General features: G+C 44.8%; 1 protein-coding gene across 4 annotated transcripts in view; it reads left to right on the top strand.

The window, feature by feature from the left end:
* LOC308177118 (ligand of Numb protein X 2-like) overlaps window positions 1-18,163 on the top strand; it is a 31,986-nt gene extending 13,823 nt beyond the window's left edge. For all 4 annotated transcript variants that reach the window (XM_080553862.1, XM_080553861.1, XM_080553863.1 and 1 more), the window contains exons 3-10: window positions 1,763-1,989; window positions 3,388-3,584; window positions 4,836-5,204; window positions 7,741-7,923; window positions 9,420-9,594; window positions 9,755-9,965; window positions 14,568-14,726; window positions 15,995-18,163. In XM_080553862.1, the coding sequence (XP_080409988.1) occupies window positions 1,763-1,989; window positions 3,388-3,584; window positions 4,836-5,204; window positions 7,741-7,923; window positions 9,420-9,594; window positions 9,755-9,965; window positions 14,568-14,726; window positions 15,995-16,130 (1,657 nt within the window). In that variant the 3' untranslated portion in view covers window positions 16,131-18,163. The remainder of the gene's footprint in view (window positions 1-1,762; window positions 1,990-3,387; window positions 3,585-4,835; window positions 5,205-7,740; window positions 7,924-9,419; window positions 9,595-9,754; window positions 9,966-14,567; window positions 14,727-15,994) is intronic.
* The last annotated feature ends 683 nt before the right edge of the window (window positions 18,164-18,846 follow it).

Here is an 18,846-nt window from a genome sequence, read left to right as displayed (position 1 = left end):
GGGCACTGGAAATGCAACTGGCTTGCTTCCCTTCAGCTGTGCTGTAGCTTTTTGTGGCAGCGCTGTGTTTTATAAACAGGTCACCAAGTGCACAAGGAACATCAGCACGTGGGACACGTCACAGTTCGGGCCAAGCACGTACCCTTGCGGTTGCCCATCTGTGGTACCCACGAGCTGAGAGGCTGTGTTAGAGCCAGGGGATGTGATGGATGACGCTCCGTGCTCTGTTCCTGAAAGCTCCCAGTGTCCTTGCAGTAACCAGCTTTTTTTTTTTAATTGAGCTTTCTCATTCCCCAGCAGGGCTGAATGCTTAGGCTGTGGGGACGGGGCTGCCCGGCAGCCACTGTCGTGCAGGGCATGGCCCAGAGCTGGGCTGGGCTACAGAAACAAGCAGGGTCAGAGCCTTCCCCTCCGCTCCATAAATCTGTCCTGGTATCAGAAAACCTGTGCCACTTGTTAATCCCTCTGACGCACGAGTTAAACATGGAAGAGGGAGGCACCCTTAAATGTTTACGTTAAAGACCTGACTGGAAACTGTATCGTTCCTGTGTGCCTTTCATAGTTCTCAGCATCTCCTGTGGGGATGGAGTGCTCTAAAAAAATCAAGGATATGCGCTGTGAGCATGGTTAGATTGAAAAATGAGGGGAAAAAAAAGGAAAAAATTACACTGGGATTTGGGTGTTCATTTTTTTAAAAAATGAGATTAATTGATAGTAGGAGACTTAAGGGGTAAGAAGCATCTAGCAACTTGTTTTCTTGGGGGATTCCTCTGCCCTTTGCAAAGTAAATTTATTTTTCAGCATCTTAAGAGGGTCATGCACAAGTGGATCAACCAGCTTCTGTCTTTAAGTTTTAGGGTCATCTTATTGCTTGGGGAATAAATGACCAGGAATAACCAGAGGAAGTAATACCAGGATGAGACTTGTTTAGCCAGAATGTAAATAGTCGAGTTTAATTTGGAAAGTGACTCTGGTAAACACCCAGTACTATTCACGTCTCTGAAAGTGATGCTTTTGAATTCATCACCCTCCTCACCTGCTACCTTTTTATAAGTACCCTTGATAAAAGAGCTTGTTTTTCCTCACTCGTTTTTGCTGAGACAGGCTAGCTGTGCTGCGGATGCAAACAGAGCACGTTTTCTTGAATGCAGAATTGCTCCTTGAGCCTCTGTCTGGGGAGTGGTCGGTGGGAGCACGAACTGCTCTGAATCGTTCAAGCGGAGCTGTCACCTGCAGGGGCTGGAGGTGCAGAGCTGTCTGACAGCCAGGCCTCATTCAGAGAAAAAGAAGCAAGCAAGCCTTGCTTACTGCTCTCCCATGTTACCAACTCATTAAAAACAAAGCCTAATTCAGGGCTGAGCTTGAAACTCGAGACACTTCCTTTGCATAAAGATACAGTTCGTCGTCAAGTCTAGAAGTGCAGAGTGAAGTATTTGCTTATGTTTTAAAAGAGGTATTGTTGTCTTCACTGAGAGTTTGCCAGGTAAATATTTAGCAAGGGAAAGTCCAGTTCCCATTGCATTCTCCTTCTTAAAATAATGTGCTTAATAATTTTGAAAGTAAGGGAATAAGAAGCCCACTCCTCTATACAAGTAGAAGCTGGAAGTAAAACAAGAACAACTTTTAGCATCTGCGATACGAGCTCTGCAGGTGATGAGATCGTGAATTCTTTGCACGTCTTTGTCGGTCAGAGCCTGCATGTGCTGGGTTAGCCATGCAGGCAGAGATGAGCCACTCAGAGTCACTGACAATCTCTCTTCAGGTGTCCTGGCTTCAAGAAATACAAATCTGAACTGCAACGGAAAAAGAATCCCATTTCCAGAGGGAAGGAGGATCCCCCTGTCAAGGTGGAGACGAACACGCCCAAGGATTCAGAGGTACCAAGCGCAGGATCATCACTGGTAGCAGAAAGCTCTGCAGCTGCTGTGGTATCACTAGGGACTGCAGAGCCTGGACTGGTTAATCCAGCTTTTGAGGAGACTGAAGAAGGTGAGAGTTTGATAAAGAAGTGTAATTATGTAATTACCTTCTATAATATAAAAATGAGGTAGCTATTTCGGACACTTCAATTTCTAAGATGTCCCCAACATCCTTAGCTATCCTCACTACTGTTCAGCCGCTAGTAGCTGTAGGAATAATCTCTTTCCCCCGCATGTCCTTGAGGAGAAGGGAGATGCATTTGTGTGTGTCAGGTGTGGAAAGCTCTGCTCACAAGCACAAAACCCATCAGTGCGAAACAATTCAGAGCATCTCAGACTGCAATATTTTATTTCCAGGATTCTTTGCAAAACAAATGCAGTCCTGCTCAGTGGGAACATGCAGCACTTAAAGCATTTGTAGAAGCCAAATAATTAGTAATTAGGAAATGCTCCAGCTTCTTAATCTTGTTAAGAAAGTTAAATATACAGTTGATATCCTGGAGTGTTCAGTACCTCTCTAACAGTATGAAGCAAAGGTGTTTTTATAGCCTAGCCTGGTTTTGGATTAGCAGTTGGCTATGAAAAGCCCTGCAGATAAAGGGAACCACCTCCATTTCAGTATTGGCCCCTTTTTCTCAGTCCCTATTAGAAGGCAGGAGCGTGAAGTCTGGGTGCCTCGTCTCCAAGTTTGCCGTTTCCAAGCGTGCAGAGGCTGGAGCTGGGAACTTGTCTGCTGCTGTACTAACGCAGAGGTCAGTTTAGTTGTCCGTCGGCTCTTTCCCCAAGTACACTGGGGCAGGTTTTGCACCTCCTGTGTGACAGCAGCAGTTCACCCTCACAGTGTACTTGGCTCCTTTAGCGTTGGGCCTGCCTAAATGCTGTGGCGCTGGTAAATTTAAAATGACTTGCTAACAACTTTCATCTTCAAAGTGTCTGAGAAGCATTGCTTAGGCTGCAGGAGGCTGTGAAATAGGTAAACATGACTCCTGGTGTATGGGAGGATGGGAAAAAAGGAGGAAAGGAAATTAGAGGAGGGAAATGGCAGTGAGCTGCCTCTGGTAGAGTCACTGCGATGGCAGGCTGGTAATTACAGCTCGGCAGTCCCCCTTCCCAATGGGTGTGGTGGAATTGGGGATTAGTTGTGTGTAGTCCAGCTGTCACAGCAGGAAAAATAAATGTCTGAATGCTAAATGAAACGCTCTGAATGCCCTTTAATAAAATGTAAGAAATAGCAGTCAGTCTAAATTTGCCGTAAGCTAGAAGAGGAGAAACACTCTGGAGAAAACAGAAAAATAGGAGCTTTTTAGCACTCACTCTGACCTAGCCGTTCCTCTCCTGATAGCTGCTTTCTCCTCCTTTCCATCCAGATGCTACTTTTGAACACAACCTCCCAGTATTACAGATCTTGTGGTATGTGGGGGAAGATTCTGTTCATGTGTTGTTTTTTCTCTTCAATTTCCCCAACCAGACCTTCCTCAGAGAGCGAGTCTTGTGGCTGAAACGAGCACAATTGAAATTCACCGAGAAGACCCAGAGGAAGAGCTGGGCATGAGGATAGTTGGGGGTAAGGACACCCCGCTAGGAAACATCGTTGTTCAGGAAGTCTTGCGGGATTCTGTCATTGCTGCAGATGGAAGAATAGCGCCTGGGGACCACATTCTGGAGGTACGCAAACCCCTGATTGTCCCATTGCTTCTCTTGACTTGAGATAAGGGGTCAGCAGGCAAAGTTGCCTAGAAAAATTGGGAAATCTCTACAGATAAGGTTTTTAAAGCACTGATCAGACATGCTTATTGGTAGCATTGTGTTTCTCCTGGGGCTGAGAAGTAGATTTGAGGTTCCTTCTATTCCCTTGAGGTTTTGGAATTCAGACCATTTTGGATCAAGGAAAAAGATCTTTACCTGATAAATTTCACCCAGTAGCACCGTTTCTCTCCAGTGGACTGTGCTCTAGCTAGGAAGTCTTAGTTACTTGCTCTGTTATGTTGCTTAAGCTGCCCTTCCTTAATAACTTGAAGTCAGCATCACGTATATAAGGTGGATAATAAGGAGCACTAGCCCTGTACCAAGCTGCCCCACTGCGATTAACCAGACTGCGTTGTGCTGCGTTGTAGCATGCTAACTGAGGCTGCAGCAGCTTGTCTACAAGCAGTGAAAACTGTTAGCACCTCCCGGCTACGGCTGCCCAATCATTTGACGAGCCATAAAGACCTAATTACCCTGCTGGACTGCAGACATCAGTAATGACTGGCAGCCTCACGCGTGAGTGGCCAATGCGATCTCCCAGCTGGTTTCTCTCTCAGCCCAGCAGTGTAGCGTGCATGTTGTCCAGTCTAACTGCACACGTCTCCATCCTGACTGGGCTGTAAAAAGGGCAGCTCCCCACACTTGGTAGCCCGACCGATATCCTAAAAGCACACTACAGAGTCTCATGTGACAACAAAGTGAATATTAGCTTCTCAGGGTTACCTTGGTAAAAGCGTGGTTAGGGTGATGATTCCAGCTGTTGTGCAGATGGTGGACCACTCTTCAAGTGAGGATGGGCAGTCTCCCATTTGGCTCTTCTCCTCCAAGTGCGCACTGAATGCTGGGAAGTTAGTGGAAAGCAGTTCTGTGGTGCCATGGCACAGATGTCATCACTTAATATTTTGCAGTTTCAGATTTGTTAGCTGTGTTGTCCTGTCTCGCCACTACTCAGCTGTTCGCCATCACCAATGGCCTTATTTCATCTGCTTTCTTCTGCATTCTTTTTTAGAAAGCTCTGCTCTCCAATGTGTGTTTGCAGCAGCTGCTTCAGTCACGGCACTGCACAGGGAGTTGTACATCCTGCCTCCAGCTCTGTGATGTTCTGTGCTGCAGAGAGTGCCTAAATTATGGAGGTTCTGATGAGGGACTCTGGTTTGTTTGTCTTTCTAGGTGAATGGTGTCAACATCAGCAGTGTGACTCACTGCCAGGCTGTCTCCTTCCTGCGCCACCCAGGTCCTGTTCTCCACCTCATGGTCCTGCAGGAGAAGGGTTTTTCCAGTAAGACTGCACAGCAGGATTCCACTTCTGCTACCAACCGGGAGGTGATCCACGTCACCTTGATAAAGAGAGACCGGTCCGAACCCTTGGGAATCAAACTGATCAGGAAGACAGATGAGGCAGGGATTTTTATTCTAGATTTGTTAGAGGGAGGTTTGGCAGCCAAAAATGGAAAGCTGAGTCGGAATGACAGAGTCCTGTCTATAAATGGCCAGGATTTGAGGCAAGGAACGCCGGAGACTGCAGCACAGATAATCCAGGTAATTGATAACGCGGGTGAAATTGTGTAGCTAATGACACTGCAGCTGCCTGCATTGATGGCAAGGCTCCTGCTCTGACCCAAGGGCTAACAGAACATGCGGGAGCGACCTGCCTTCCCTGAGATCCCTCTGGGAAAGCGGCTTCCCTGCAGATGTGTGGGAAGCATTGCTTCCAAATGGGATAAACATGAAGAGTAGGAACACACTGTGAGTCATCTCTGAGTCTGAAGTAAGGCGGCTGCTTGTGGCACTTCAGTTCAGCTGAGGCAATCGGATCACCCCTGTGGTGTGGCGGCGTGGAGCCCTTCTTGCAGAATGGCCGTGTACATCATCTGTAGGGACCAGAAAAGATCAGGATAGCCTCTTATCCTTCTAGCAATCAAACTGAAGATGTCTGCTGGGGGATGTGACAGGCTGCCCGCACAGGACAGAACCATTTTGATTGATCTGAAATTCTCTGTAGGATTCCCCATTTTACCAGTATTTGGGAAGGGAGTCTAGGAAAACAACATGGGGCATCACAGACTAAAAACCTCCTACAGTACTTAAAATGGTGGCGGAAAGGTCTTTTCCTGCACAATAGGAATTTGTTGTTATTGCAGCATGCCAAACGTTTTGGTGAACAGAGTTGGCAAGGAATTTTGGTTCAGGAATAGGGACTGCTACGTGTGCAGCCGATGTCAAGTAGGTCAGTTTTTAAATTCTTTATCTTCCTAGGCGGTGACCTCGTTTGTTTTTATCTGGAGATCCTGACACAATACATCTGATCACACACTGTTTATGTCCCGGAAAGGATCTGAGGTCAGCTGAGTAAGGGAGAGCCAGTTCTCTTCGTGGTAGTCAGCAAAGGAGAGCACAGTGGAGCGGGAGAATAGAAGAGAAACAGCAGGGTTCCAGTTCTGAGATCCTTTTTTATATTATATATATGATTCCATGTGATGGCCCATTAAAATTTTGCTCTCATCCTAAGTGCTGCTGTATTTCTCTAGTAGTGTGCAAGCATAACTCCTGCGTGAGGGACCCTCTCCTGATCCCACTGAAATTAGTAACCGAAGTCTCACAGCTGGCTTCAGTGGGCTTGGGGGGTTTAATTCCTTTTGGAGTGACATTCTGTAAAAGTGCGAGTCTTCCAAACATTATCTGTTCTTCTGAGAGCTAATTAAAAGTATGGGTTAAACTTCTTTTTAAATTTGATTGCAAACCATTTGGAGAAAAGAGTCCTTCCACCTGTATTGTAAAGTACTATTTGCAGCTATAATATATATATTTATAAGATGCACTGTACATAGTCTGGTACTCTGGGGTGAAGGGGAGAGCACATCCCCAGCTGAGGATGCAATATTTACAGTATCTTTCATGGAGACATAGATGTGTGCCAACTTGTCTGGAAGAAATTGCATCCTGAAATGATTTTAGAGAGACTCTAAAACTCCATATCAAAAAAACAAAAAACCCTCTCCTTTACTCTACAAACACCCCAACCATCCAAAACAACAACAAAACCAGAGCAGCTGATGCAGTGCGTCTTCTCAGGCCAGGGAATTCACTGTTGCGTGGTGCTGTGGCACCAGGGGAGCAGGATCCCATGTGGAAAAGTAGGAGCAGCAACTCCACTTCACTCATCTGCTGCAGGAAATGCCCCAAGCGAGCACATACGCCTTACCCCAATGGAGTCCTTCACAATAAGGTTTTGTCAGATTAATTTAGTTCGTTCCTTCAGACAGAGGAGCAGTAACAATAGTGAATGCTTTCCCTGTAGTTCTGCCAAGGCCAGACGTACAGCTGTTTTAGTGTTTAATTAGCAGCAGTCTTAGACAAAAGGTAATGTCTTCAGGTACTCTGGGGAAAAATGGGTGGGAGATGTTGAACAATAGACATGGTGCATAAGCTGGGAGGGGAGGAGCTTTAACAAGTTTCTTTACAGTAAAAGAAAAAGCATCCAGGACTTTTATCATGGTCATCCATTGTGTGGATCAGTCAGTGTTGTAGCTCTGTTCATTTTGCATTGCAATGCGCCGTTCTGGTTACTTGTACTGAAGTGGAAGAAGTAAGTGATCATCTCTTTCTGCCTCCTTTTGTTTGGCATTCGTGGGGAACAGAGGCAGGAACGAAGCCTGACTATACTCCTTTTCCTCCTAACATTTTCTAATTCCTTTATTCTTTACATCCTTGGAATTCTGCAGCTCTTCCCAGTTTTCTATGCATCACATTGCATAGATCTGTTTCAGACCCTCTGTAGAAAACGATGCCTATCCTTCTCTTTTACCAAGAAAATGACAGGTGCTCTCCGCTAGTTTCTGATTAATTTTGAACTTCTTTGAGTTTTGCCTTCATCTGCATTTCTTAGTTAAACTTAATCACCAGCATTGCTTTTTTAAGTAGCTCCTTTTATGGATACATGTGGACTGTGGTATTTACTTTTTCACAAAGTGGACAGCTTTCAAAACCAACAGGCACAAAACTAAGGTGCTCGACAAACCATGAGGGGACCTTGCCATCTCATCGTTTCACACCCTCTCTTTGCTTCTCCTGGCAGACCAGTGAATCAAGAGTGAACTTCGTAGTCCTGAGGCAGCCAGGTGTGCAGCTGCTGGACCCAGGGGAAGATGGCAGCACGTCGAACAACAGCAGCAGCAGCAGCAGCAATGGAGGAAGCCCAGTGCACCATCGGAGAAGACTAGACCAGAATCACTACAGGCGAAAGTCTACCTACCAGAAAGTAAGCTTTGTAAATAACAGCAAAAGCACCGGTTACTCTTGGACTGTAGATCTATTGTTTTAGCTTTGTGACAGTTATTTGTCATGTAAGGCCGACCAGTAGCTCCTTTTCTTCTTGGACTGTTGAAAAGCAGCAGGTTTGTGGCTATTAGTACTGGAGAACTGAGTATTTGTCATCTACCAAGAAAAACATGTCAAAATTTCCTCTGAAGTCTCTAATGTTGATGCAGAAACAGTGTTTAATCCCTCCTTGTTGGAAAGGGCCACGGGAAATTTACCATCCGTGAGACACTTAACAGTGCCAGCACTGGACTTCTTGAAATTCATAAAACACGATACATTCAGAGTACTGCACAATGATACCGAGTTATGCTTCTGGTTAGGAGCTAGACAGCTCTATGGAACAGAAGTAGAAAATACACAAATTACACTGTAGCGCTCCTGTGACTTCAGTGTTGCGTCTGCCATCCATTTACATGTTATAAGAATATCCTGCAGGGGGAGAGTTGCCAGTCTGTTGTGCCAGTGGAGGTTTGCCCCATGTTTAGAGCTACCACTTCAGTGAGAAAACGTTCTGAAACTGCCTAGACTTACGTGTTTAAACGCTTCTGTTGGAGGTTAGTGAGTAGCTGCCACAAATGGCTGGAGTGTGGTGTCTTGGTGTAAAGAGTGATCTGCCATTTACATATTGTATCTATAGCACCTGCTAGAGTGTGTGCTCTCACTATAACCTGAAAAACGAAGATGCTAGTGTCTTCCAAAAACCTTTGTCCTGAAAAACCTTGATTTGTTTGTCCTGAAAAAACTAATTTTACCTCCAATTTGCATCTGCAACTATGTGCAAACTAACAGGGAAACAATAAATCCTGACATTTAAACTTTAATTAATACCATTATAATCACTAGATGTTCTCTCTAAGGATGCTGGCCATCTTCATCAGCATCTTCAAGTTTTGATTTTTGTTTTGTATACTGTATCTGGAAAATATCTCTTCCTTGTCTGTTTTATCCATCTGTGTCATGCTGGCTTGATGAGCAGAAATCAGGGTACGTGCTTATTCTAATGTAAACACTGTAAACTTGAGTTTACGTGAACCTTTTAAGTTATGCACGAGAAACAAAGTGACTCAGAGTGGATAATACAAGTTACTGATCCCAATCTATTAGTAGCCAGAGAGGGGCTGATTGCTTGATAGGCATGGCCTTGAGAGGCCACCCCTCAGCGAGCGTCTCCTTACAGCAAACGGATGTGGGACTGCTGGGAGCAGCTTCGTTTCCCGGACAGCGGTGCCTCAGTCCTGGTGGTAGCACTTTGGAGATACAGGGTAGTGTTTCCACCCAGAGCAAGTACAAGAGAAGCTGACTTTGCCATCTGGCAACATTGCTGAAATGCTCTGCATTAAAGAGGCAGGATGTTCTGTTATTTTGTTCTGGATCTGGGCTTCTCATGTTAATTGCATTAATGAATCTGTATATTGTATTGTCATTCCTTCGTAGGATTTACCTCAGGGATATGTAACTCATGAGAAGACAGTTGCAATAAAAAAGGAACCAAAGGAGTCTTTAGGAATAACAATCGGAGGTGGAAGGGATAACAAAAACAAGCTCCCTATATATGTAACGAGCGTGCAGCCCATTGGGTGCCTCTTCAGGGACGGCAAAATCAAGCGAGGTAAGGAGACTCAGATCTTTATACTTCAGGACCTGTTTTTAAGTGAAAGTTGGACTTGCATCCTAAAGTAAAGGTGGAAGCAGGGTTATACATGAGACCTTGAGGCAGAAATGGGCTTTGTAGCAAAAGGTTTTCAAAAATCCTCTTATTTAACCAACAGGAGATATACTTCTGAGCATAAATGGCATTGATTTGACTCATCTTAACTACTACGAAGCTGTCTCAGCATTGAAATCTAATGCAGCTTCCCACTCGGTTGTACTGAAAGCCTTGGAAATCCTTGCATCAGACTCAACAGATCCCTCTCTGGACATCAAGGAACGAGGATTCAGCTGGTCTCCCCTCTGGATCACGTGGCTTGGATTGCCTAGGTACGTTTGTTTGGTGACTGTAAAGATCTGTTCAATCACAGGGCTGACTTTGAACTCAAACACTAGAAATTAATTGCTTTGTGGGTTGACTTGGAAGCATTACCAGTATTCTTGTTCGCTCTGAGGCAGAGGAAAGCCTCATTCGTCAGTGAGATCACAGAATAATGAATGCACAAGGAAGTTCAACTGTTTTTTACAGTGTGACCCGTTGTTCTCCCACTTCTCTTGCACAGTACAGTTTTCAGAGGTTCCTGAATACTTTTTTTTCCCCCTCTTCCCCTAAGAGAACTGACACAAAAAATGAAACGTACACATTTTGGCATTTAAGGCACTGATTGAAACAGTCATCCTAGAAACAATCCCTGCTAAAATACCATTAACTGAAATCACTGTGGCTCTTTCTGGATTGCATTACAGAGGCCAGCAGATATCTGTGCTGCTTTATAGCCTCTAATCTGGTCATCTCATTTAGGGGCATTCTTTCAGTCTAATTCTTTTTGGCTGTTGTAATCGTGTGATCTTTAGCGTGAAGCATAAACAATTCTGAATGGCTGAGTTCTCCTGCACAAAGCTTTGGACCGTGGACTTAGCACAGATTTTAGCAGCAACATGGTATATTCCATGTGACAGGATTGGGGCATTAGAAGCTTGGATTTCTATCTCCTTTCTGGAGAGGTGAACCTCTAATTTGCTCGCTTTTGCAGTTTCATGAAAGTATATTCATCCACAAAAGATAAGAACTGTTGTCATGTCAGCTGACTGGAGAAGGATCATGCAGGAGATGAACCTAGAACAGCAAAGCCAAACCCTTTTGTGGGAAGCTCAGGTTATTTACAACCTCGTTTCTTAAGGCACCTGGAAGAAGGAAGACTGACAAAGCCTCTAGTTACATTACCCTTGTGTTACTTAGCAGCCTGTAAATGCTAAACAAAACAGCCCAAGGAAGGCAGCTTTTTGTCTCAAGCACTTGTAGCTTGGCTCGTACTCAGCACCATCCTCGCAGCTTCCTCCGCTGTCCCAGGGATCTGCTCTGTGCAGGCCTAGCAGGAACTAGTTCGAGCTGTGCCTGCGTAGCCCAAACCTGAGTACAAGTCCTCAGATGCTGGCTGATGTTTGTTCCTCACGGGTGCTTGTGCAGTGAAGTACGGAGAGGCAAAAACTGGCTGCGCTTTCTCCCTTATTTCTTCTCTGATTTATTTGGATGTCTGCTGGCTCACAGCTTCACCACACTTTCTGCTGCAGGGACTGGAGTCCACTCTTTGCTTGTTGATAACCTGCCTTCGTCTCGAGGCTGATGTTACCTGCCATGAAATACCTTGCCCGAGATCTTTTTGCTGCTGGTATCAACGTTGACTTTCTGTTTGCCTGTCACTGTGTCTCACTACTGAAGCAAGGAGCAATGATTTCAGATGCCGTTTCTGCTCTTCAGTCTTCCCTTCTTGTTCTGACCTTTAGGATCTGACAAAATTTTCCTTCTTGTTTCCAGTAATAGAAGTGGCTATAATTTTTTCTTGTGCTTCCTCACTCATTTTCCCATTTCTTATAAGAAGACCTGGTAGCAACTAGTTGGTCCTCTATAGAATGACTTATAAAAGCCCCTACAAATGAACTGTTTTTTTCATCTAAGCAAGTTATTGATACCATTTGACATCATGTGACTGGCACAATCAGTTGTTTTTTTTTTTTTAATTGTTACTTGAGAATCCTGGAATTGAAGTGGCACCCTTGTTCGCCAGCTGGGAACGTTCGGGGTGCCCCTGCGCTAGCATTTTAGGTTGGCCCAGGTCTCAACCCACTCAAACTGGGTTCCTCTTTCCAGAAGAGCTTCAGAGGAATTCCTATTCCTCTGTTGGTGCCTGGCACTCTGGCGCTAACAGACCCTTTACCTCGTGTACCACATTAACACTAGATTACAGAAAATCCCCTCAAGTGTTACAGAAATGGACCTTGAAATGCACCAGTTGTTTCACTCAAATCTGTCCATGTTGGGCTGCCCTGCTAAAGTAGACATGGCCTCAGTGCGCTAAAACATTTTGCAATACAGTGTGAAAGCTTAAAGCTTGTTGCTGATGGCATGTGGGATTTTGTTTTTCGTTCAGCATTTTTTTTGCAGCTGCTACTCTGATCCAGCAGAAAAATCCTTTCATCCTTCTTAGAGGAAACTCTTACGCTGAAAGGCTGGAGTCAAAGTTGGCGCTCAAGGCTAGAGAAATGCATTTGGTTGTTGCAACGCTTGAGCCTACAGTGCTGAATTCTAGACTTGATTCTTGGATCTGGGTGGTTTGTTTTTGTTTGCATCAAATGCTGTCCGTGATGCCAGCTCACCAGGGGATGTGCTGTCACTGAGCTGCAGAGCTCCTGTAGCCCGTTCTGCAGAACCTGGCGTACATGACAGACTATCAGTGCCAAAGGGGTTTAGGAGAGATTACAGCCCTGGTCCTGCACCCTTCTTGGGACCCTGGGTAACAGAGGGAATACACAAGCATCTTGGTCACGCTGCTCCTAAAGGAAAACACTTCGATACCAGAGCATTTGGTGTGTAAGCTTCCATCTCTGCCCATGGCCACACACCCGAGGAAGACAAAAACATCCCCCGCTGTAAGAGGGCAGTGTGGTAATTCTCCCTCTAGCCCCAGGCAACAAGTACTGGCTCTACTGAACCAGGTGGCTGGTGTGTTTCTGGCTTTTTTTCTCTTGTATTACAACTGTGGGCAACCCTACTGTCCCTGTAAACTTTTACTCTTTCTCCATTCTTTGCTCTGTTTGTAATTGGTGGTGGTGTTTCAAGTTAATTACACACTACTAATTATTGCTGTGGAATGTTTATCATGAGCACTGTATGTGTCACAGAAGACAGCAGAGGAACTTTACTCGATTTCTTCATAGTGTTACGTTAAACACCAAATACTCACTGCATAAAATACCATCTCAAAGCACTGTTTGGGGGGTGGCGGTATAATTTACTGCACACTGAATCCTGAAGGTTGAGTTATCCGCTCTCGGTAAAAGCTTTGGCTCTTGAAACAGCCACAACCACTGGGCACGGCTATTAATTCCCAAGGGGGGTGGAAAAGCAGTATTCTCGTCCTCTCCCTTGAGGTTTATCTGAAGCCAGTCTCCCCAAAGCCTCAGCTCTCCCTGTAATGACCTTCAGGTGCTCCCTGCTGCGGCCCCGCTGGAGCAGCGCATTCCATAAGCTCTGAAAGGGATGCAGATCCAGCAGGGAGCTTGCCAGGATAAAATCTGCACCTTTACTTTCTGTGAAGTCTAAAATATTTTTCCCACAGTCATTTTCCGCTATGGTGCGTTAATATTTCTCTTCTTAGAAGCCCTTTTTCATATGGAAAGTGGATTTTGAGCAAAGCCTTGTTCAGCTCTTGGTGAATGTATCCAATGTTCATTTACGTTTTATGCTGAAGTAGCACTTTTATTCTCTGGGCTATTTATTTGCACTAGATGCCATGTGCATTTGTCATAGCTGTACAATACTATAGTTGTACCATACCAGTAGAAGAAAACTGGAGGTACCAGTACGTTGCAGCTGGGTCTTCCCGTGTTTGTGTATGAAGAACTTGTACAAAAATAAATTACAGTTTGAGAGTAGATAATTGGATCTTTCTCTCAGTGAGAAGTTAACTGTGAGAAGGCTTTTGAAATCTGAAACTAACCTGCAAACTGCTCAAACAAAACCCTTGAGGCAAAAACGTTTATTAGGAAAAGTTTAGCTGCTGGAATACCTCAGCGGGGTGATCCACAGCAGTTTCACACAGGGTGGCAGCACGTTGGTGCCAGAACTTAACCTGAATGCGAGCCAGAGCACCAGAGCCGTTTGCCTGTGCTCCTGACACACCTTTTCAGGCGCCTCATGAAGGCTTTGCATGCGTTTGTGCTAGGAATGAACTCGGGAACGAGTGCTGTTAGCGCTTATTTAACGCATCCTGCAAGGTGGTCTCAGCACTGCAGCCTACTCCAGGCTCACTGAGAAGACAGAGGTCGGGCCGGGGTTAGCAGACAGTGATCTGCAGTTGCTCTCCAGGGAGTCTGGTACTGTACACACAAGTCCTGCAGGAAAGACCTTTCATAGCCTGATTGGTAGGCAGTAGAAGAAAGGCCACCTCACCTCATGTTGTTTGCTTTCCATCAGTGATATATGGCTGCCTTTGTTATACCAGGCCGGTAGCATACATGCAGAATAAAAAGCTCAATTCCCATCAATTGAATGGAGTCTAGCAGTGCTGTTTACAGTTAATATGCTTTTGTCTACTAATTCTGTTCATGTTCATGAAAAATGATGTTCCTGATGTTATTCTAAAGTGAATTCATGAATTTTTCAGGTCACAAACCCTTTGACAGCATTGCTGTTTTCTGTTAACTCCTGAACTAGCACTGGCAGTACTGAGAAAAGACTTCTAAAAGACTGGCATCTTCAGATTTGAGAATTACCCTATAAAACACTTTGCAGAGGGGTTGCCTGACGTCCATAAAACAAAAATAAAGATGAGGCTGTTCCGTAGCTGCACTTTGTGCAAGGGAAAACATAAGCCTATTTTCTTTGAAACACACACAATCCATCTCTTGTTTTGACTGTTCTTATCTTTGCAGCTACCTTCACTGCTGTCAAGATATTGTCCTTAGCAAAGGTAACCTGGAAAGCTGGGGCTTCAGCATTGTTGGAGGCTTTGAGGAGAGCAAAGGAAACCAGCCGTTCTTCATCAAAACCATAGTGCCTGGGACTCCTGCCTTCCGAGACAGGAGACTGAAGTACGTATGGGCCATCCTGTGGGTCTCTGGTGTTTGAGTCAGAAACATTCTCATGCTTATGGCAGTATGCACCATTTTCCTGAGGGGCTTTCACCCTTTCAGCTGCCTGAACTAAAAGTTAATGACCTCAAGTTCTTAGACATTCACTTGTGCAGTTAATTCTGTCACCAGATTTGTAACAAAGTCCTGCGTTAATGAGTGTTTGGGTTTTTCTATAAAAGTGCAACTACCAACTAAAAAGAATTAACTTATATTTTAAAAGACTGTAAAGGTTTTAACTGAGTAATTAAATAAAGCTAGAATGGGGATGTTCAAGCTTAATCTTGGAGGCTTCTGAGTATAAAATCTTTTGGGCTGTGAAGATGATCACAATGCAAGCACCAAAAGCCCTCCAGTGTAGAGAAAATTAAAACTATCCTTGCTGACCTGTTAGTAATCACAGTGAGCGGAGCGGTGAGTAGCGGAGCTGGAGGCCCCCAGAGAACTCGACTGCAGCATTATCTCCAGGAACCAGGTCCTCCGCAAGCATGCAGCAGGCTGCAAATGCCATACTGTTAAATAAGTAAATAAAATACAATTTAAAAGAGGCTCTTTTAGGGGTCAGAGTTTCAGGGTAGTGAGTCAGGCTTCTCTCCCCTGAGGATAGTGGAAGAACGGAGCTGGCTCAGAGCCTCGGTGGAGGACTGGGTGTGCTGTTCGAGTGCTAGGAGAACAAGGCTCTTTCCCTGTGACACTTGAAGGTAACGGGCTGGCTTTGGCACCTCACATCCTTGCAGCTGAACTGCACAAGCCGGTGGGAGATAGCTGGGTGTGCTGCAGAGCTGCGCAAAGCAGGCGGACTTGGAAGCCTCTCCTATATTGAACTAGAGTGTGACAATGCCTCAGCCTTGTCAGCACTTCACCTTAGCAAGGGCTGGTCAGGTAGCTGTAAGAGACCCTGGTGATCAATGCATTTATCAGCACAACTTTGTTTTAACTTTTCCCTCTGCTGCCAGGCCAGCCAGTTGTGCTCCTTCAGTGCTGTGTCACTCAAGTACCAGCACTGTCCTCCTTTTCTCTTGCCCTCTGACTCAGAATTGAGCCTCTGTCAGCAGCCACTCACTGTGCTTGCATCCATTCTCTTCTTGCCCCTAACCTTTTATCTAATTAAAAAGTCACGTTAACAAGTTTATGATCTTGGTACAAGGTAGGACAGATGATCTTGGGGTCCCAGGGTGTAATGTTAATAAATTAAGTCTTGACAAGCGTATTTCCTGTCTTCTGATTAGATGTGGAGACGAAATAGTGGCAGTAAATGGAGTGCCAGCAATCGGAATGAGCAACTCGGAACTAATCCCAATGCTGAAGGAGCAAAAGAATAAAGTTACGCTTACTGTGGTATCCTGGCCAGGAAGCCTCGTGTGAAAGCTCAAACCATGCAACAGCTTCAAAGATCATCTTTGGTACCAGATATTTGTTGACCATCATGCTAAACTCAACGTGACACACGGAGGGAATGCTGAACTCTTGCTATATTGTCATGGGAGACTTTTTACTTCATTACTGGAGAAAACATTTCTTTACTGTGCTGAGGTTACCACCAACTCTGAGCGTTAGATTCAAGGTTACGGTAAATCAGAACAGTTGTAGCTTCCTGGACTTGTTAGAGCCTCTCAGTATTTGTGTTGCAGAGAAAGCCGCTTTTTCAGTGTTTCTCTACAAAGTGGCCATCTTTACTTTGAGGCATTTTCTTCAGTTTTAGTGATCTGCTTTCTATTTAATGTTTTGAACAGGTTGAAACAGATGTGACTGTCCTACTTCCCCGGCTAGTTTAAGAATACAATTTGACTACTGGTCTCTCTCTCCTTAACTGCCATATTGGACATAGATTTTAAACATTTTTAAAAGCCACTAATAAAGCTGTAAAGATGCAAACCAATTAAGCGGCTCCTACAGCCCCCAGTCCTAATGGTGTTAGGTTACTGGACTTTAATGGATGTTTTTATCCATCAAAAAAAAATCATAACTCTCATAGCTGGTAGCTGAAGAGCTGCCAAATTAGCACAGTAAAGCTGTGTTGACTTGTATGAAGGTCCTATCACCAGGTATCAGAGATGAGGAATTTAATTTTCATCCCCTATCTCAGCTCGGCTTCCCTGGTTTTAAGACTTGATAAAATGACCAGCTTTTCTCACAGAAGGCAGGTGACTAAGTAAATAGGTCTGTTTGTGAGAAACCTCTGTCCCAGGAAGCCATTTATTTTAATCAGAGTTTCCCAGTGGTCAGAGGCAGAGTTGAGGCAGTGGGGAAGACGCTGCCTCAGCCTCGTTGTACCAACTGTATGAAATAAGCTACCTCCAGGACAGTGTGCCCAGTTTGGCTTCAGTTTAAATGCACTGTATATTTAAAATTTAGAATGCAAGAAACGAAGCCATGTTGCTAAGTTCCTACCTGGAAACTCTACATGAAGCAATTCCCTTTATTTTTTTAAGAAGGTTGTTAATCAGCAGTAGAAATGACAGATCTTTCTCAAATCAGGTTGAATTAAGAGAGATCTTTCCTCCTATGTTCTTTCTGCTGTACCTTTTATGGGGCCAGCTCAGATTGTAAGAATCAAAGGAGCTTCTCCCCCCCTATAAAATGCTACCTAGAATGAGTAATTCCTTCTTGTAGTGAATTGATTACCGATACGTGCCCATCATTGTCTTAAGCAGTGCTTTTCGTAGGGCTGGCAACTTCGTAATTAGCTATTAACAGCAGAGTAGAACTGTTCCTTGCTAGATGATTTAGCTGTTTACATTTAGAGTGACTTCACTTCCTCTGGCTGTTAGCTCAAGGCAGTATATAGCAGGGCCTGTTATCAGGGCCTATTATACAGAAATAGCTTAGGATCCAATTGTTACAAAGGCTTCCCTGGCACACAGTGTGGCCTCTTTGTTTGGTTGACAAATACTGCTATGGACTTTGACAGCAGAAACAGTGCATGGCCAGCTGGGCTCTGGGGTCTTTTTTCCTGTTGTTCCTAGTGAATGGTGAGAGCAAAATAATTCAGAAGTCAGAAATGCGCCTGTGGAAAACCAGTCACTCGACCTGCGTCTGACACGAAGGAACATGAAGCAGGTTTTGTCTCTTTCCTACCATGGTACAAAATCTGTGCCTGGTAGGGAACAGTAAATATGTAGATAGAAAGAGGGCAATTCCTACTGAGTAGTACCAGATGTCACTTGTATAAAGTACAGTAGGAAAAAGCCCGCAGAAGGTGGTCAGACAGTTTAAATGAAGGGGATGCTGCGGGAGGCAGCATGATTTTTACTATTATTCCATCTCGTTTCAAGGTGCCTTCAACTTCACCGAAATGTCCTAGTAATTAAGTACTGTCTGCAAGATCAACTTTATAATAAATGTTGGATTTGTTTTGATGCCTTTATAAATTATTCTAATATTACTGAAAACCAACAGTGGATTATGTGTGTGTGTTGTGGTTTTTTTTTTTTTAACCTTTTTTCTTATCAGCTAATGTCCCAGAATAGGTCACCTCAGCGAGAGGCCTCGAGAAACTGACCTTGCCAGGCAGGAAGCAGTGCAATTGTCTTCTGCTTCTCCCAGGACAGGAGCTCGACTATCCAGAAATATGCTGTGACTGGAGAAAAACAAAACGACAAAAAAGAACAAAACCAACTCCCCCATACCCATTTTCCTCAGCTGTGTCACTGCTGCCTGCAGGGCTCAGAATTGCCTGGGACTGAAAAGCTAACCCAGGGAATAAATAAAGCTTTATTTAATGAAGCTTAACTCCCTGATCCAGCTTGCAGCTAAGGGGCTGCTGCTCCTGGAGGGGCTGTGTGCCTGGGCCAGGGGCAGGGGCTAGCTTTGTCATCATTTCCACTGCTGCAGTGCAAAACATCCCTGATCAGAATGGCGGAAAGATGCCATTGCCATAAGGAGGAGCTGCACAACAGTAATTAGGTTGACCTCTCTCTGTTGTGCCCACTGTGTACTGCCAGGAGCTGAACACCTCACCGGCATTCCCCGAGCTGCCTTACATCTTCTCTCCACATTAAGCTGGCTGACACTTGGGTGACAAGACTCGTGCAAGTGCCCCTCTCTGACCAAAGTTTACCTTCTCAGCGATGTTTGGCAC

This window comes from Anser brachyrhynchus, assembly GCF_964034855.1.
Source record: "Anser brachyrhynchus genome assembly, chromosome: 13".
Lineage (NCBI taxonomy): Eukaryota > Metazoa > Chordata > Aves > Anseriformes > Anatidae > Anser > Anser brachyrhynchus.
Note: the sequence above shows the minus strand (reverse complement) of the source record. Positions and strands in the feature narration are given on the sequence as shown.